The sequence below is a fragment of the Contarinia nasturtii genome, unplaced genomic scaffold (assembly GCF_009176525.2).
Source record: "Contarinia nasturtii isolate CC-2019 unplaced genomic scaffold, AAFC_CNas_1.1 Cnas_scaffold_1037, whole genome shotgun sequence".
NCBI classification, from domain to species: domain Eukaryota; kingdom Metazoa; phylum Arthropoda; class Insecta; order Diptera; family Cecidomyiidae; genus Contarinia; species Contarinia nasturtii.
Window position 1 is genome coordinate 4,971,614 of NW_022198383.1, and position 19,084 is coordinate 4,990,697.

Consider the following 19,084-nt stretch of genomic DNA (forward strand, 5'->3'; position numbering starts at 1 on the left):
GACATATTTTGCATATAATTATTTGGCATTCAAAATTACGATGTTCATTTGAAACGGGCTTTTCACACGGAACCTTAAACATTCTCATCTTAACCGTATGTATTGTGTAAATATCAATGAACAGGAAGCAAGCAACATGTTTTAAGACACTAATTACGTTTGAAACCGTTTTTCGGCCTAAACAGTCAATTTGGTTTATTATAAGAAATTTTTTCGAAAATATATTGGTACATGTCGGAAACTGAATATATTCTATATTGATAAAAGTGATATTTTTAATATTTAATATCTTCCAAATGCTAAATTAAACATTCTGAACAATCTTGAATGGTTTGATGCAATTGCAACATTTCTAGCCCGTTGTTTGACTTCTTCACGATATTTTACCCATTCCTTTCGATCATTTTGTTGACGTGGTCCCCATGAACTTGTACTCTTGAATATTTTCACAAACGCCTTGGCAGCAGGTAATGGACTTTTTACAAAACGTGCTAGGAACCAGATTGGAATTTGAATCATTGCAAATAGAAAAATACCCCAACCGAGTAGAAGGTATTTCGTTGGAAAATCAAGACCAGCATACTTCAATTGTTCCATCGTGACACTTGAATATATATAAACGATCGACATTATTACTGGAGCAAGCAAAAACCAACATATCCGCCAATAGAACGAAACTCGACGACTTGTCATGAATTCGACGTCAATGCACACATTTTCCAAGCCATAAAAATAGAATATTGCAATTATCTCAAAGATGGCGAGCACAAAAATTGGTAAGGTTCCACCAAAATTGTCAACCAGTGTTGTCATCCATTGTCCACCCTAAACGAAAAAGAAAAAGATACAATTTTAGCAAACATAAAGAGAAGAAGTGAATCAATTGTTACCTACCGGTGTGATGTAAACTAAACCAGATAGAAAACCAAGAACTGACGTTATAGCTGCAACACGACCATATTTAAGACTTGGAAACTGATCACACAATACGGTTACAACAACATTCTGTAGTGCAGCAACCGACCCAATACCAAGAACAAACAACATAAAGAAAAAGAGCAGAGCAAACACCTAAAACAGAGTAGAAAACGAAGAAAATTAATACGAAACAAAATCAAATTCCACCCTCGCTTCCCAAATCTACCTGTGGTAGATATTCAAATTTACTGATAGCATCAGGATATGAGATGAACGCGAGCCCTGTACCGCTTTTTACCACTTTGGATATATCATCTATTTGCATATTGTGGGCCAGATTACCCAAAATTCCAAATATTGTAATGCCAGCAATCAGACTTGTGAATGTGTCCAACGAAGTGACTATTAATACATCTCTGAAACGAATCAAAAACGAAACTAAATTGATAAAATTTTGGCATGCTAATAGAGTTGTGTTAATGAAATTTTAATTTTAATTTTATCGTTAACCAGAATTGTTAAAAAATTTTTACAGTTAGTTATTAGTTACAAATTTCATTAATCTATTTTCTTAAGAAAATTTTAATATTTTTTATGGTTAGTTTCGATGAATAAAGGGTTTCATAGCATACGTAAAAATATTATTGATAGTACTTTATTTCTGGTGACTGGTATCAAGTATTGTACAACATTTATACACTTACCGATAAATATTATGATTAAATTTGTTATAAGAAGAAAACATACAGATTGTACCAGATCCTAGTGAAAGCGAAAAGAATGCTTGATTGACAGCAGCGTACCATATCTAAAAAAATACGTTTTAACTTTTATAACACCTTATTTGATTGACCTTGCAAATATAGAGAGAAATGTCACTTTAACTCATTTCACAGAATGAACAATGGGCAATTACGAAAATGAAAACTTGAGCAGACATTTTATCTGCATTGATGAAAGCACTGTTTATGATAACAGATTCCGATTTTATAACATTTATGAGATGGATTTTTTTTGTTTTATAGATGTTTGTGTTGTGATTTTCACCAAGTATTCGTAAGTATTACTAGGAAAATGTTTGTTGTAATATTTACAAGTGAACTTAAATATATAAGCAAATAAATATGGATATATTTTGCGTACGATGGAAATAACATAAATTGAATATGTACATATTTTTGAGTTTTTTTTTTCTAACAATTTACCTTGGGATTTGTGAGTTCATGCCATTCTGGTGTTATAAAGAAGAGAATGCCTTTTGATGAACCTTCAAGTGTGACGGCGCGTAGTAACAATGCGATCATTATAACGTAAGGGAATAATGCAAGAAAGTATGAACATTTGCCAGAGCTTTTAACGCCATTTGAAATAATCAAAAACACAATGATCCAAGCGGCAAGCAGACACAATGTTAATCGCCAACTTGGATAACCTGTTGAAACATTAAATTTATTTAAATTAAATTGGTATGATTATATGATTGCTTTTTGAGTCTACATTGATTCTTTAAGACACTTACCGATTCCACTTGAAATGTCAAGTGTTTGGTTCAAGACGGATTTCCTTAAAAATGAATATTGGGAATAGAATAAAGTTACAATTCTTTGAATATAAGTAGTATAGAAGTTCCGATTTCAGCGTAATTTTTTCCCGTTTTTTTATGACCTTGAACTGGATGCAGTGATTAGAATAACGCTAGTGATATATTTTCCCTCACATATAGAGCTCTATTTTGATATTTTAGATGTCTACATTTGAGGGAAAATATTGAAGAGCCATGTACCAATAGCACGATATTCATATCGTTCTATCAATAGTATCACGATAAATCACTAGCGTCATTCTTATCACTGACTGGATGTATAGTCAAATGTCCGCACATGTGAAAGTCGAAACTTGGGACTAATTATGTGAGAATTGGGACTGTGAGAATTGAATATGGTGCATATGTGTTTCCTTTAATTTTTGTCGGAATATATGCAGGTAATATGCAACAAAAAATGGACTGGAAATTAAATTAAACTATTAATCGCATATTCTTTACAATTCCAGGTGTATATTTATCCAATTTAAGAATTAAGTATTCCATGTATAAGAGAATGAATTCAAATTCGCAACCTGAACAGCAACAATCGCATCAAACATCTGAAAGCAATCCAATTATTTAAATAAATCGCATTTGAATTCATTCTGAAGTATGAATTTTAGGCTAGACATTTATTTTCTATTAAAGAAAATTTCCATTGTAAATTTCAATTCAGTGTTGTTTTAAATTCCGGCCTATTAATTTTTTTAGCGAAAGTTGAATGAACTTTGGACACTGCGGATTATTTTGAAAGGTAGTATTTGAACCAAATCCCTTGGTAAGGTTAAATTACAGTTCAGTACTTACAAAAAATACGATTCCGAGCTGCTGGCCACGTCAGAATGATTTGAAGATGAATCTGTCAGAAATGTTATGTTATGTTTTGAGCTGGAATCAACACAAGCTGGTCCCCATTCTGGAAGACACACGGACCATGGCAGTTGTGATGCAAACGAGGCAAAAAAATAATGCACAGTCAATGCGATCAACGAAGAATAATATGTGATGACGCAAATTGATGCAACAATTTGGCCAGCACCGACCCCTCGGAATGCTGGATTAACTTCCCAAATTTTAACTGAGCTCTGACTCGTAAATTGACCAATGAATGTCTCCAAATAATACTAATTAAAAATGAAAATTAAATCTTTTAATTAACAGTGACCGGTTCGCGCATATTTCTATGCCTGATAGCTATGCTAAGCATAGCGGAGACGCAAGCCGCAACGCACCCGTCACCATTCGATTCGAGCTATATTGTATGCGCACGGTCGTCTGCATAAACGAACATGTGTATTGTTCATATAGAGTGAACGGCGATGCGTCGGTTGCGTTTGCGGCTATGCTTGGCATATCTATGCTACCTAGCGTATTTAGGCAAGCATAGAAATATGCGCGAACCGGTCACTGTTAATTAATCAATCTTAATTTGAAATTTTCATGACATACCATGGGCTTGCCAATTATGAACAGCACAATTACATATGGAATAAGAAAGGCACCGCCCCCATTTTCATAAGCCTATTCCATCAGAATGTTTAGTTAAATTAAATACCTTTGAAAATGTTACTAAACTAACTTACAGTGAACGGGAAACGCCAAATGTTTCCTAATCCAACACTTGTGGAAATACTTTTGATTGCAGCAAAAAAGCAAAATTCAAGCATGTAGAGAGAGGGAGAAAGAGATATTTTATTTTGGATCATTGAAAGTCACAGTGTGCCACACTATAAAAATATATACATACCATGACATCAAAAATTCCGTTTTATTTGACCATGTTGGACGTTCTTTTGCATGTGCGATTGTGTTAATGCCAGATTCAACACTCGTGTTGCATATATTGAATTTTGTCGTCTAAATAAAGACAAATAAGATGCATTCAAAGGTATTTCATATATGAAAACATCTAAATAATACAATAAAAATTGTTATCGCTGGGTGATAAGAACATAATATTGTGCAATTACAATATTTATTCAAATAGCTTAAAATAAGACTCACTTTACTATTCTATCTAATTTCATGTTTATAGTGCTTTAAATGAATAACTATATCTGAATCCGGATTGTGCGCGCCAAAATTTCCAGGGGGTCATTGTCAAAAATGACTTTTAAAAAACCGTTAAAAAAACCTCAACAAATCGAAAGAATTTTCCGAACCTACCCCATCGGTAGGTAATATTAGAAAAAACTTGCGCTTACCAAAAATCGTGTCTACCCCCAGATTATTATATAACTGTTTCGTGTTTTGTACTTTTTAAGAAACTTAAGGTTGGTAAAAATAATAAAATCAACCTCAAGTTCATTTGTTTATAAAATAATGTTTGTGTCTATCAAGTCAAGTTTAACCTAATAGTTGCACTACTTACTTGTTCATCGCTTTCTCCCTGAGTGAATCCTCCATTAGTACACCCATTGTTTTTCTCTGCCATCATTCAAATAATATTTTATTCCCTTTTTATTTCCAATGTCAAACACCAGAAACGGTATTAAACTTAAAATCACCAAGAAACGGTGCGCTGCACTCAAACAATTTTGCTTTCGTATAATTATTTAACTATCCTAATTACACATAATATTGAAAATCTCATAGGAAACATGAGTTTTCAAAAAAGTATAACACCGTAATAATGCCACATTGGTTCTAAGCTTTCTCTCGTGAAATTTTGAATTTGTTGTTTCGAATTTGTTTTCTTTTAGCTAATTAAAATCTGTAGTCTCTAACTAGTAAGCTGCACACAAATCGAAGCTCGACTGTTGACTGATTCGTTTGCTCTTGTTGAAATAATAAAAATTTGTCATGAAAGATTATTATCTAACATTTAGTGTATCTTATCTTTTGAAGCTGTTGCTTTCCGCTCTTGATTTATTGGCTATTTTTGCACTCTTCTGAGTTCATAAGTTATGACAATAAATTTTCAATTTAAACTGTCAATTCATGAAATTATCAAAATAATATCAGCCAGAAACATAATTCATCTAATATATCGTTGTCTCTTATCACTGAATTGTCTTTTAATTATAATACCAATGACCATAAAATGAGTAAAATTTTGGCTGACAAATATCTAGTGGAGCCGTAGTAATGAATTGAAAATAAATTAATAATTAAAAATTCATGTTATTGTTGTTGTCGTTTCATCAGCTGTCAATTGATGCTCTGTGCTTTTTATTATTATTAAGTGAAAAGTATAAATGAACAAGAATTTGTAAATTAAAACCAGCCTATATGTAATATAAAAACTGAATCAGAGACGAAACGTATTTTATTGCTTAAATTAATATCTTCCAAATGCTAAATTAAACAATCTGATTACTCTTGAATGGCCTGACGCATTTGCAGCATTTATTGCCTTTTGTTTCATTTTTTCGTGGAATTTTTGCCATTCCGTTCGATCATTTTGTTGACGTGGTCCCCATGAACTTGTGCTCTTAAATATTTCCACAAACGCCTTGGCAGCAGGCAATGGACTTTTTACAAAACGTACTATAATCCAGATTGGAATTTGAATCATTGCAAGAAGGAAAATGCACCATCCGATGAAGAGATATTTGGTTGGAAACTCAAGACCAGCATACTTTAATGATTCTTTCGTGACATTTGAATAGATAAAAACGATCGTCATTATTACTGGAGCAAGCAAAAACCAACATATCCGCCAATAGAACGAAACTCGACGTTTTGTCATAAATTCGACGTCAATGCAAAACTTTTCCAAGCCATAAAAATAGAATATTGCTACTAATTCTATAATGGCTAGCAGAAAAAATGGCAAAGTTCCACCAAAATTGTCAACTAGTGTGGTCATCCATTGTCCACCCTAAACGAAAACGAAAAAAATACAACATTTGCAAACATAAACTTTATGTCATAAAGCAGAAGTGAATCAATTGTTACGTACCGGTGTAAGGTAAACTAGTCCAGATAAAAAGCCAAGAACTGAGGTTATGGCTGCAACACGACCATATTTTAATCCAGAAAATTGATCACATAATACAGTTATAATAACGTTAAGTAGTGCTACGACTGATCCGATACCAAGAACAAACAACATAAAGAAAAAGAGCAGAGCAAAAACCTAGAAAAAAGAGATTGAATGTAGATGTAAATAATTTATCAAATGTGCTAAACTTCTGCTATAAAATTGTTTAAGTCTGTAAATTGTACATGCCTGCGGTAGATATTCAAATTTACTGATAGCGTTCGGATATGAGATAAACGCGAGCCCTGTACCGCCTTTTACAACTTTTGATATATCATCTATTTGCAAATTGTGAGCTAGATTACCCAAAATTCCAAATATTGTAATGCCAGCAATCAGACTTGTGCACGTGTCTAAAGAAGTTACAATCAACACATCTCTGAAATGAGTAAAAAAAAACGAAAATACGTTCAATAAATTCATAACATAATGCAGTTATTTCCTGTTATTTCAAACAGTCCTAGCAACACTTTCAGCCACGTTTCGTTATTAAATTGATAATATTAATAGAAAGTTACTTTTATCAGCAAGAGTTACTTCGTTAGTATCGTAGTAAAAATAGACGTGTATATTGCATATTGGTCGTTTGATGACACTCACCTGTAGATAACATGATTAAATTTATTGTACGACGACATCACAACTAGAGGGCCCATACCAACAGATAATGAATAGAAAGCTTGTTGTATAGCTTCACTCCAAATCTGCAAGCAGCATATAAGCATATTATTAATTTTATTTCAGGCAAAGAAACGGATTGATTTCAAGAAATCTTTCCGTTAATTCTATTTTTAATGTTTTATGTCTATAAAATTGGGGTTAAAATTTTACCTTGGGATTTACGAGTTCATGCCATTGTGGTGTTAAAAAGAAAAGAATGCCTTTTGATGAACCTTCAAGTGTGACGGCACGAAGTAACAATGCGATCATTATAACGTATGGGAATAAAGCAAGAAAGTATGAACATTTCCCCGAGCTTTTAATGCCTTTTGAAAGGATTAAAAATACAATAACCCACGCAGCTAGAAAACATAATCCCAAACGCCAACTTGGATAACCTGTTGAAACATTAAAATTATGTACATTAAATTGTAAATATTAACATTTTATCAACATACCGATTCCATTTGAAATATCAAGCGTTTGATTTAAAACAGATTTCCTAAAAAAATTATACATTTTCTTTCAAAAATATTTGATAATTCATTGAATAATTAAGTGGAACGAAAAACATACAGAAAATATAATTCCGAGCTGCTGGCTACTTCAGTGAAATTCAAAGATGAGTTTTCAAAAAGCATTGAATTGTTTTTCGAAATGGAATCGACGCAAGATGGGCCCCATTCTGGAAGACACACGGACCATGGCAGCTCTGATGCAAACGAGGCAAAGAAATAATACACAGTCAATGCGATCAACGAAGAATAATATGTAATGACGAAGAATAATGCAACCAGCTGACCGGCTGCAACGCCTCGAAATGCAGGATTAACCTCCCAAATTTTAAGCATACTCTGACTCGTAAATTGACCAATGAATGTCTCCAAATAATACTAATCAAAAATGATAATTAAATATTGTAATTAATCTTAATTTTAAATTTTCATGGATTTCTGGACATACCATGGGTTTGCCAATTATGAACAGCACAATCACATATGGGATAAGAAAGGCACCGCCCCCATTTTCATAAGCCTATTCCATCAGAATGTTTAGTTAAATTAAATACCTTTGATTATTTCACTGAACTAACTTACTGTGAACGGGAAGCGCCAAATATTTCCTAATCCAACACTTGTTTGAATGCTGAAAAGCACCAATATTTGATAAGTTAAAAACGAGATTTGTTACATTATAAAAGTGGAATTATACAAACCATGACATTAAAAATTCCGTTTTATTTGACCAAGTTGGGCGTTCTTCTTCATGTGCAATTGTGTCACCACCAGATTCAATGTTTGGATTGCATGGATTGAGCGTTGTATTCTGAAATAATGTCAATATTTTTTATACAAATACTATAAAAAACAAACTAAGACGGGTTTGGTTCTTATTTTATATTCAGATATGTGACTTACTTTTACATCCTCTTGATCGTGTACAAAGCCACAATTGGCATGCCCATTGTTTTGCGTTGTCATCATTCACACAATATACTATGTCTGTTTGTGTAGCACCGGGTGACCCTTTCTAGGTAATTATAGATTTTTTTAAATTCTCATAATGATTGTGCTATATTTAAAAGAGGATAACTTATTTCATATTTCACTTATTTCTCTATGATGAATATATACGTTTTTAATATTGTTCTTTTGCTACTCTCGCGGTTACAACTGCTAATTGACTATTTAGATGTGTGGAGATTAAACCTTTGCTTTTTAGTAATATACAATATTTTGATTTAAGAACTATTCTGAACAGCTATTTTAATTTTTAATGAAGGTTCGTACCTCGGGTGTGTACAAATCTCACAAAGCTCACCGTCAAACTGAAAGGTAAACTCTGTGATAAAATGAATGAAATCGTTATAGTAGGATATTATCTGAAACACGAGTTGTATGGAGTGTTATCTTTCGAGGTGTTTGTCGCCTTTTTATTCATTTATTAATGTGTTTGACATGTTTGTTGCAAATTAATATGTCAATTTAAAAAGCTATTATCTACGATAAAATCACCATAAAGAGACAACTACATACATTATCTTCGTTTAGATTTTTTAAAAATTCCATCGGAAATTTATTTATTGTTTATTTCATTCGGAGTGCAGCGAGTTGCATACATTTTTGGTGTGCCATCATTTCAGACGCAATCGACAACAGATTCACAAGTTGCACGCGCACAAGAAAGCATCTTGCTGGCCTCGAAGCGTTAATAAAATTCTATCACGACATCCATGAATATGCACAGGACAGCCAGGAGCATGATGCATTGAAAATGAAAAATAGATCATCAGCTATGCTGTCATTTGTTAAAAGAACATACAAGAGAAAATTCGATATAAATAGTGCCAAACTTGGAATTTGCGAGTTCACCACTGTGGTAGTACCACATCACAAATGTTCTAGATTTGCAGTTGAAAGTGTTAAAAAACAAGCAGTTATTTATCTGAATAGAGATAAGAATGATTATCAACTTGCTCCATATGTTGACCGTTTTAAAGAACTTGAATTAGTGTCATTGGTTCGTCGTCGAATAAATGCAGCAGTATTATTTTGACACAAAATCATATCTGGAAAATACAATGACCCAACGATCCGTAATCAAATTAAGATAAACAGTGGCAGAAGAACCATCAGATATCCAGAATTCATCAAGATTCAATTCCATAGTACAGATTATGGTTTATATTCAACATTCAATATTACTTGTCTGATGGTCTTGCCTAATTAGTAAATCGCATATAATGTATCAATTTGACATAGTACATAGGAAGCATGTCGATTTGAAATTGATTCGATTGATTTGATAACTTATTTTTTCTTCTTCTTGCTCGTGTGCAAATTCATTATTATTCGCATCACTATATTGCTTTTCACCGCCAAAATGGTATCAAACCTCATGACACCACTCAATCAATTTAATGAAAAACTGCACGGAAGCTTGAATGTTTTTTTTTATAGAAAGTATCTATTGTAACTGTATCCACACCGATGCAGTATGTCAAATGTGGTGGACAATTGAAATTATTATAATGAAAAAATCATTTATATTAAAATGTGAGCATTTGAAATTGTGGAATTGTAGTATCTTATCTCTATAATCTTTAGTGCTTTTTGATGCATTAATGTACTTGATGATTATTTTTTTCGTAAATCCAAATCTAAATTTTCCAAACTTGTTATGAAAATAAGAAACAACAATTTCGCCAATAATTGTTTTGTCACTTATCACTTTATTTTGAACTACATTAATCAAAACAATCGCAATTGTTATTACACTTAATGTTAGATTTTAGAAATATTTTATTTGAAAACATTAAACGCACAGAGCAACGATAAGAGCATTCCTTTCATCTAAGCTTGTTTAAAGCAATCACTTGTTTATTATGTGTAAATCTGTAAATAGTTAAATAAATACATTTCTAGGCTAAAATTTTCCAAATGCTAAATTATATTTTCTAATTAATCTTGAATTTGATGTATTCGCAGCACGTCTATTCCTTTGTTTGACTTCTTCACGATATTTTTGCCATTCCTTTCGATCATCTTGACGGCGTGGTCCCCATAAACTTGTGCTTTTAAATGTTTCAACAAATGCCTTGGCCGCAGGTAAGGGGCTCCTTACGACACAGACGATGAACCAAATCGGAATTTGAATCATTGCAAGAAGAAAAAAGCACCATCCGAGCAAAATATATTTGGTTGGGAAGTCCATACCAGCATACTTCAATGACCCCATTGTAATCCGTGAATAGATATAAACGATCGTCATTATTACTGGAGCAAGCAAAAACCAACATATCCGCCAATAAAATGAAGGTCGACGTTTCGTCATAAATTCGACGTCAATGCACACATTTTCCAAGCCATAGAAATAAAATATCGCCACAAGCTCAAAGATGGCGAGCACAAAAATTGTTAATGTTCCACCGAAGTAGTCTACCAGTGTGACCATCCATTGTCCACCCTAAATGAAAATGAAGAAAATGCCATTTTAGCAAACATAAAGAGTAGAAGTGAATAAATTTTTACGTACTGGTGTGATGTAAACTAAACCAAATAGAAATCCAAAAACTGAGGTTATGGCTGCAACATAACCATATTTGAGTCTCGGAAATTGATCACATAATACGGTTACAACACCATTTCCTAGACCCACAACAGTTCCTATACCCAGGATAAATAACATAAAGAAGAACAACACAGCGAACACCTGAAAAATACAAAATAAATCAAAAAAATAAAAATATTGGTCATACATTATAATATTATTTTCAGAGTAAATGGTACACATTTAAAGTTTTCCTCGCTTCCCAAATACCTGCGGTAGATAGTCAAATTTACTGATAGCATCAGGATATGAGATGAACGCGAGCCCTGTACCGCTCTTTACCACTTTGGATATATCATCTATTTGCATATTGTGGGCCAGATTACCCAAAATTCCAAATATTGTAATGCCAGCAATCAGACTCGTAAATGTGTCCAACGTAGTTACTATCATCACATCTCTGAAATAAGCGAAAAATAAAAATATGTTCAATAAACTAATAACAATAATATCAGTGAAGATACGCGCTGCTATTTCCTTTTATTTCAAATAGTTCAAGTCACATTTTCATCTATGTTTTCAATTATTTGAATGTTATCAAATGCATCAATAAATGTTGATTTTTTTTTATTGTATATAATAATTTAGTTTTATGATGTTCATTACTATATTTTTTTATGAAATGAAGTTAGTAAGAATTATTTTGTTTCCATGACGTCAAATGTTTTATTGATATGTGGAAAAAGGTTCCAATTTAGCTTTTTTCACAGAATATTTTATGTATTACATTCTCCGAATATTAAACCTTTCCCCTAGTCATACGTCCTCAGCAGGGGTCCGAGGGGTCCGATTAACCCCCCCCCCCTTAAATTTTTTTAAAGAATTCTTTCAATTTGCTAAGGATTTTGGCCAAAAAAGTGAGGACCTTTTTTTTTGCTTTTCAGTTTTGGCATGTACGAAATTTTTTTCGATTTGCTAGGGATTTTCGCCAAAAAAGTGAAGAGCAAAAAAAAAAACGAAAAAAGTACACTTTTCGCAAAATACACTTCACTTTTTTGCTACCCCCCCTCGATTTTTTCCAATTACCCCCCTTAAATTTTTCCCTTGAGGACGTATGCCCCTAGTTGAAATACATAATGCAGCGGTTTAGTATTTTGTAGAGAGAGTGAGTGCATGAATATAAAAATAAAAAATACACCAATTGTTTGTTGTTCTTAACTTAGTTTTTTCGTTAATAACTTTAAGTTGTGTAATTTTTTTACTTACCTGTATAAGTTGTGTTTAAATTTATTGTACGACGACATAACCAAAATAGGGCCAAGGCTGACCGTCAATGAAAAGAATGCTTGTTGTATAGCTTCACTCCAAATCTATGAATTCGAATATATAAAATAAAAAAGTAGTCAGCTTTAATTTAAGACAATGTTAATTTGCTTAAAATTTCCACTTGCAATTTACCTTGGGATTTGTGAGTTCATGCCATTGTGGTGTTAGAAAGAAGAGAATGCCTTTTGCTGAACCTTCAAGTGTGACGGAACGAAGTAACAATGCGATCATTATAGCGTATGGGAATAATGCAAGAAAGTATGAACATTTTCCCGAGCTTTTAATGCCCTTTGAAATTACCAAAAACACAACGACCCATGCAACCAATAAGCATATCATTAGTCTCCAACTTGGATAGCCTATTTAAATTGGATGAACATTTGATATTACAATTGTATTATGAACACTTCTTCGACCGACTTACCAATTCCATTTGAAATGTTAAGTGTTTGGTTCAAGACGGATTTCCTTAAAAATTTAGAATATTGGGAATAGAATAAAGTCGCAGTTCTTTGAATATATATGTTAAGTTCTTACAGAAAATACAATTCCGAGCTGCTGGCTACTTCAGAATTATTTGAAGATGAATTTGTCAGAAATGTCAAGTTGTTCTTAGAACTAGAATCGATACAAGTTGGTCCCCATTCTGGAAGACACACGGTCCATGGTAATTGTGATGCAAACGAGGCAAAGAAATAATACACAGTCAATGCGACCAACGAAGAGTAATATGTCATGATGAAAATCGATGCCATAATCTGTCCTGCTCCAACGCCACGGAATGCTGGATTAACTTCCCACATTTTAATTGCGCTCTGACTCGTAAATTGACCAATGAATGTCTCCAAATAATACTAATTAAAAATATCTCTTAATTAATCAATCTTAATTTTAAATTTTCATGACATACCATGGGTTTTCCGATTATAAACAGCACAATCACATATGGAATAAGAAAGGCACCGCCCCCATTTTCATAAGCCTATTCCATCAGAACGTTTAGTTAAATTAAATATCTTTGATTATTTCACTGAACTAACTCACTGTGAACGGGAAGCGCCAAATATTTCCTAATCCAACACTTGTGGAAATACTTTTGATTGCAGAAAATTCAAGCATAGGGAGGAAGGGAGAAAGAAATATTTTATTTTGAGTCATTAAAAGTCACAGTGTGTCACACTATCTGGGGGACGAACACAAAATCTAGTAAAATCTAGTTTCATAGTTTACTGCTAATTTTGCTAATATTTTTCCAATATTAATAAAAAAAATCTACTATTATAACTATACAGACATACTAATATTGCTAATATTGCTAATATTAGTTCACTAGTATAAACGTCAAACGTCAAATAGCTGATCTCAAAGTGAAATCATGTATGAATTTTTCATAAATTCTTAGATGAACATTTAACATTTTTTTTATTTTTCCTGGTTTAGAAAAAATAAAATTTATTTCTATTAAATACTAAAACACTTAAAGTAACAAAAAAAGTTTTCGGTGAACAAAGTGCGTAATTCTCTAACAAACAATGGTGAAGCAAAACAAACTAATTTTTGCTAATATTTTGCTAATATTCCGCTGATATTCTAATATTTATAATGGTGTTCGTCCCCTAGCACACTATAAATTTTTTATACATACCATGACATCAAAAATTCCGTTTTATTTGACCATGTTGATCGATCTTCTTCATGCGCACTTGTGTTAATGCCAGATTCAACGTTCCTGGTACATTCATTGAATTCGGTATTCTAAAATATAGCAGACGACATCAATCAATATTGTAAGCAACAACTGTGTCTTTACTTCTACTGTTAAATCTCTTCACTCTACTAATATGAAGAAAAGTAAGGCAAAATATTCCTTTATATGTTTCATTCAAATAGTTCTAAGATTGTATATATTTTATGGTAATTTTTTTTTGCTTTTTTTAGGTTTTACTGAATTTGATAAGTCTTACTTTTTCCTCCCCTTCCTCATGCACAAATCCACCGTTGGTATGGCTATTGATGATGTTCTTCTCTTCCATCATTCACGCAATGTATTGAATTTTGTTATTACTTACACACTTTCAAATGGCACGAAATCGATGATCTTAATTAATTTTGTTTTGAAGTTTTTAAAATCAAGTCGAGTCAGTTGAAAACTTCTGAATATCCTGAAAATGTATCTGTATTTCGAAAATGCAAAAAAAAATAAATGAAATGAAATTATTTTCTTTTTAGTATGCGGTGAGGTGTGCACAAATCGAAACTCGACTGATGACTGGAAAGCAAGCTCTAACTAAGACTGCATGTCAGGAATTGTCATTTTAGATAATAAACGTTAAATGTTATTTGAAATACAAGTCTTGTGTTACACACTGGGTTGGCACCAGAAATGTGCAAAGGGGAGGTATTTATCCCCCTGTGATTTCCAAATTATTTGAATTTGCTAGGGTTTCTTCCGATTTGCTAGGGAGTTTCCAAAAAATATAGAAATCACCCCCCTGAGAAATTTTGCTTGCACATTACTGGTTAGAACATAAAATATGTGACGTAAAACACATGTATTTATTACCGTAATTTACAAAAGTAAATTACGTGATCGAATTAGCACGTAAATTTCGTCGACTTCCAAATAAAAATTCAAATTTCAACGCTTCAAAATGAAATTATTGTAAATTTTGTTTTACATAGCTTTCTTCAAATATAGTTTAATTTTTTTTAATTCCATTTTTAGTTGTTTGTTCTAATGAAAAATTTTCCGAGACTTAAATCATCAAATTAGACACCGTTTGTGACTCACAAATCATTCTTAAATGAAATTCTTATTTGTTGCAATTTTTCAAACTCCTGTCTAGCCGAAGATTTATTACCCATTTCTTATTTTATTTTATAGAGAAATTAAAAACAGATCTTACTTGGTTGCCGAAAAACTTCGAATAACAAATGTTTTGTGTGAGACTCTTTATGATGTGATAAAAGATTTTGTTTGTTATGCAAGAGAATTAGGTTATTCGTTGGCTTTTTTATAACAAATAATTAAAATTTGTGATCATTAATATGTAATAAGATAAAAAATTATATATTTTTTATTGATGTTCATACAAAAATGACTTTATTTCATTGTGTTAAACCATGACGGGAATGCGGAGCGCACTGTCCTTATCGAGAAAAATGCCACGGAATGAGTACCATTTTGAATGTTCTCCATAGGCATTACTTCAAAATTATCTACGTAAAAAAGATAAAAACACAATTAATTTGGAGATATTCCCTTGACATATATGAAGAAGTTCAAAGTATCGCTTCAAAATAAATTATTTCTTTTTGAGAATTTAATGAAGATTTACCTAAACTCGCATATTGACCAAGGGACCATTTAAATATATATGCCACTGGGGTTGATAGTAGTTTTTGTTGGACAAATGTTAGTAAAAAAGTTATGCACTGGATTGCAAATCGAAGCTGAAATCGTCACAAAATTATTACTCACTTAAGATAAGGCCAAATAAAACTTATTCAAACAGCGATTAAATTAACTTACGCTTGCAAATACGATATAATAAATAAGATTAGTGGGGAACAAAAATAATAGCGCCGAGAAAAAAATTGTACTTAAATACAATTGTGGATTTGTATACTCATATGATTCAATCCGATCTAATGCATGAAAAAAAAAACATTGTTTGAAAAAATTAGTTATCAATAGGAGTGGAATGATTCATTTACCTTTCAGAATATTTTTTCGACGGCCTGATACTACACGCCAAACACCAAATAATCCATTTATTTCAATTTTATGTATGCTATGGAGTAAATCGATATGTTAAATTATCTCATGGTCAGAAAATAGTTGCTGAAATGTCATTTGTTCCTACATTGATACGTAAGTGTAAATGCAATGTGCGTGTAATGTAATCACAGTCAACAGATCTGCCAACATGGATAGTTGAAATGATAATCCAAAACAACCAATAATTGCAAGCGGTACAAATAAATATTTTACCAATGGCGAAATGATATCTGAAAGACAAATCAACTGTTTTATTCAATTCAAGATTTAGATTATAGGTTTCAAATCTTATATTATAGTCTAATCGATAGACAAAAAAATATACCCAGGAATGTGGCCCATAAATCAACATGGTAACGAAAACATGAAATGAAGAAATTATTCAAGTCCACATTTAGCTTTAATCCCACCGGACTGCCTTTGAGTTCATCTAATAAGCCTTGCAGTTGTTTCAATATAAACTTCAAAGAGGAATATATTGAATTACTAATTTTGATATCAAAATAAACAATTTTATGCATTTCATTTGCCTACCATTGTCAACTGCATCAAATACTCGTCAGCATTAGAAATTCGCCACAACCATAACATAGTAATAATTCCAGCAATAATATCAAAAGCTATCGTCCAAACGAGTACTCTATGAAAGACATTAATAAATATAATGTTCACTGCTTAAAATCTTGTAATATAATATGTATACCTTCTTTTCGTTAATTTTTCCAAATTTGAAACCCAAAAATGAAAATGTTTCAACAATGATGAATTGAGGAATGAGAGTTTTGTTTGGGTGAACGTTGCCAAAGACATTAAGAAGAAAATAAGACGATTTTTATTGGATTTATCCTGACTTTCATGCGATTCTCTATTCATCTGTTCTTCTTTAATTTTAATTAAACGTAATAATTGTGATATTGTGTCTTGTCTTTGGCACCATTTTCGATCATCATTTCGCTGAGATAAATCCACAAACTTATTAAAATCGAATAGAAAAATTTGTACTGACTTTGGAGTTGAAATGAAATTGGGTAGTTCAACTGTTTTAAATTCCAATAGTGAATTGATTTTATCAATTTCAAATCTAATATAATCACTGATTAATCCTTTTATGTTACTCGCATCTTTTGAAATGATCCCAATCAATTGTTGGTCCGATGTTACTCGTTCGTTCGCTTCACGAACGTCAACGATAAAAATTGTTATACTGTTGCAATGATCGCTAACGATTTTCCCAAAAATATAATAATCCTTGAACTTAGCGATGGATTCTACTCGATAAATCGATTCGGGCAAAAAAATTCGGGTAATCATAGTTAAAATTACCGAATGTGTTATTGTTTACTATTTCTTTTTTTTAAAAAGTCGATGTTATGTTTTGACAGATGCAATCAGATAGTAGAGGGTGCGTTCATCGGCATACGTCAAAACGAGATGTGAAAAAAGAATAAATATTCGGAAGAAATTTCTAATGGTTTTTAATCGAAATAAATTGTCCACATCTGATTTTAAATGCATTCTTCATTCAAGTTATAATGAGAATACGATTGTAAACATATTTTGAATTACAAACGGAATCCGTATTAATATCGCACCTATATTTGGAGGGAAACTTTTTTCTCTGAGTTTTGACATTTCGTTGTGCAAATTCAATACAAAAAAAAGTCAGTGACTAAACACAACGCATTAAAATCGTGCTTTTTTAACAGGATTTTCATAAAAGCCACACAATCCATTTGAAAATAAATTGCAGTTTCTAGTGCGTTGATAAAGAAATATTGGTAAAGAAATTTTTTTAACATGGCTGATTCAACGGAAGAAATTGTTCCCGCCGGTTGGGAGAAAAGGACCAGTCGCAGTACCGGTAAATTGTTTTGCAACTAATCAATAGCTCATTTTTGTCTTTCATTTGCATACGAAGAATCTTCGTACCGTTTAACACTGATGCCCTTGGTCAATTGGTTATTGTTGTTGTTGCTGCTAATTTAAAAAATGAAACCAAGTGGAAAAAAAAGATTCAATAGAATCGGAAGTAGTCATTCGTCAGTGTTTCAGCCAATATTCTAATATCAAATAACGAATTCCAACATTTACTGGATAACAAGTTCAAATCAATAACAATGTTAAGAAAAAAAAATTAAATTTGGAATATCTCCTTTTCTTTTTCAATAGGATTGCCATACTACTTGAATGTCTATACTAAAGAATCACAATGGGAATTACCTTCATCACCCGCTGATGGTGATTCGTCCAAAGATCTAAGCCAAGTTCAATGCGCTCATTTATTGGTCAAACATAAAAATAGCCGTCGCCCGAGCTCATGGCGTGAAGACAACATTACACGAACCAAAGAAGAGGCACGTGCCATTCTGACTGGCTACTATGAAAAGGTGAATATATCGATTTTTATAAAAACATTTATTTTATTTCATTTTATTCGCCATAATCAATTAGTTTTTTTTCAATAATTTTATTTAGATCAAGTCTGGTGAGACAACTTTGGCTGACTTGGCACTAAAATACTCGGACTGTAGTTCAGCAAAGCGTGGTGGTGACCTGGGGCCCTTTTCTCGTGGACAAATGCAAAAGGCATTCGAAGATGTTGCATTCAGCTTGAAAATTGGAGAAATTTCTGAAATTACGGAAACCGATTCTGGATTGCATATCATCGAGCGAATCAAATAAATTTACATGCATTTACGCAATCACATACTTTTATTAGCGATTTTCGCATTTTGAAACAAATAAAATAAATACACATTACTTTTCATTCAAAAGCGGC

At 32.3% G+C, this 19,084-nt stretch overlaps 4 protein-coding genes across 8 annotated transcripts; 1 reads left to right on the plus strand and 3 right to left on the minus strand.

The window, feature by feature from the left end:
* Nucleotides 1-137: 137 nt before the first annotated feature.
* On the minus strand, nt 138-5,285 carry LOC116344475 (sodium-dependent nutrient amino acid transporter 1-like). The gene is made up of 11 exons (XM_031773027.1): nt 4,875-5,285; nt 4,251-4,360; nt 4,087-4,135; nt 3,953-4,024; nt 3,311-3,627; nt 2,438-2,481; nt 2,124-2,350; nt 1,623-1,726; nt 1,145-1,334; nt 895-1,071; nt 138-825 (listed from the first exon to the last, which is right to left on the minus strand). Exons 1-11 carry the CDS (start codon nt 4,938-4,940, stop codon nt 283-285), a joined length of 1,899 nt encoding a protein of 632 aa, XP_031628887.1. The 5' UTR covers nt 4,941-5,285; the 3' UTR covers nt 138-282.
* Nucleotides 5,286-5,737: 452 nt separating this feature from the next.
* LOC116344476 (sodium-dependent nutrient amino acid transporter 1-like) lies at nt 5,738-9,044 on the minus strand. 5 transcript variants are annotated; one of them, XM_031773028.1, is made up of 12 exons: nt 8,939-9,044; nt 8,567-8,678; nt 8,365-8,474; nt 8,246-8,294; nt 8,112-8,183; nt 7,725-8,041; nt 7,607-7,650; nt 7,320-7,546; nt 7,089-7,192; nt 6,678-6,867; nt 6,408-6,584; nt 5,738-6,326 (listed from the first exon to the last, which is right to left on the minus strand). In XM_031773028.1, exons 2-12 carry the CDS (start codon nt 8,630-8,632, stop codon nt 5,784-5,786), a joined length of 1,899 nt encoding a protein of 632 aa, XP_031628888.1. In that variant the 5' UTR covers nt 8,633-8,678; nt 8,939-9,044; the 3' UTR covers nt 5,738-5,783. The 5 variants fall into 5 exon arrangements, with proteins under 5 accessions (XP_031628888.1, XP_031628892.1, XP_031628890.1 ...); XM_031773032.1 differs by having other exon boundaries at nt 8,567-8,674; nt 8,939-9,042; XM_031773030.1 differs by having other exon boundaries at nt 8,858-8,955.
* A 1,304-nt stretch (nt 9,045-10,348) lies between these two features.
* LOC116344474 (sodium-dependent nutrient amino acid transporter 1-like) lies at nt 10,349-15,585 on the minus strand. Its single transcript, XM_031773026.1, has 12 exons — nt 15,431-15,585; nt 14,489-14,698; nt 14,170-14,279; nt 13,569-13,617; nt 13,435-13,506; nt 13,062-13,378; nt 12,949-12,992; nt 12,657-12,883; nt 12,465-12,568; nt 11,469-11,658; nt 11,184-11,360; nt 10,349-11,114 (listed from the first exon to the last, which is right to left on the minus strand). Exons 2-12 carry the CDS (start codon nt 14,558-14,560, stop codon nt 10,575-10,577), a joined length of 1,902 nt encoding a protein of 633 aa, XP_031628886.1. The 5' UTR covers nt 14,561-14,698; nt 15,431-15,585; the 3' UTR covers nt 10,349-10,574.
* A 2,131-nt stretch (nt 15,586-17,716) lies between these two features.
* Nucleotides 17,717-19,079, plus strand: LOC116344479 (putative peptidyl-prolyl cis-trans isomerase dodo). The gene is made up of 3 exons (XM_031773036.1): nt 17,717-18,166; nt 18,475-18,692; nt 18,781-19,079. Exons 1-3 carry the CDS (start codon nt 18,103-18,105, stop codon nt 18,985-18,987), a joined length of 489 nt encoding a protein of 162 aa, XP_031628896.1. The 5' UTR covers nt 17,717-18,102; the 3' UTR covers nt 18,988-19,079.
* Nucleotides 19,080-19,084: the final 5 nt, after the last annotated feature.

Bases quoted from the DNA above. Each gene is read 5' to 3' on its own strand.
- LOC116344475 (XM_031773027.1), bottom strand. From the start codon at position 4,940: ATGATGGCAGAGAAAAACAATGGGTGTACTAATGGAGGATTCACTCAG. The intron at 1,727-2,123 runs GTAAATTGTTAG...GTATTTTTTTAG, and splicing joins ATGAACTCACAAATCCCAAG to ATATGGTACGCTGCTGTCAA. The intron at 1,072-1,144 runs GTAGATTTGGGA...ACTCTGTTTTAG, and splicing joins AATTTGAATATCTACCACAG to GTGTTTGCTCTGCTCTTTTT.
- LOC116344476 (XM_031773028.1), bottom strand. From the start codon at position 8,632: ATGATGACAACGCAAAACAATGGGCATGCCAATTGTGGCTTTGTACAC. The intron at 8,184-8,245 runs GTAAGTTAGTTC...CTGATGGAATAG, and splicing joins TTTGGCGCTTCCCGTTCACA to GCTTATGAAAATGGGGGCGG. The intron at 6,327-6,407 runs GTACGTAACAAT...GTTTTCGTTTAG, and splicing joins GACTAGTTTACCTTACACCG to GGTGGACAATGGATGACCAC.
- LOC116344474 (XM_031773026.1), bottom strand. From the start codon at position 14,560: ATGATGGAAGAGAAGAACATCATCAATAGCCATACCAACGGTGGATTT. The intron at 13,618-14,169 runs GTATGTATAAAA...TGCAATCAAAAG, and splicing joins ACGGAATTTTTGATGTCATG to TATTTCCACAAGTGTTGGAT. The intron at 13,507-13,568 runs GTGAGTTAGTTC...CTGATGGAATAG, and splicing joins TTTGGCGCTTCCCGTTCACA to GCTTATGAAAATGGGGGCGG.
- LOC116344479 (XM_031773036.1), top strand. From the start codon at position 18,103: ATGGCTGATTCAACGGAAGAAATTGTTCCCGCCGGTTGGGAGAAAAGG. The intron at 18,167-18,474 runs GTAAATTGTTTT...CTTTTTCAATAG, and splicing joins AAGGACCAGTCGCAGTACCG to GATTGCCATACTACTTGAAT. The intron at 18,693-18,780 runs GTGAATATATCG...AATTTTATTTAG, and splicing joins TGACTGGCTACTATGAAAAG to ATCAAGTCTGGTGAGACAAC.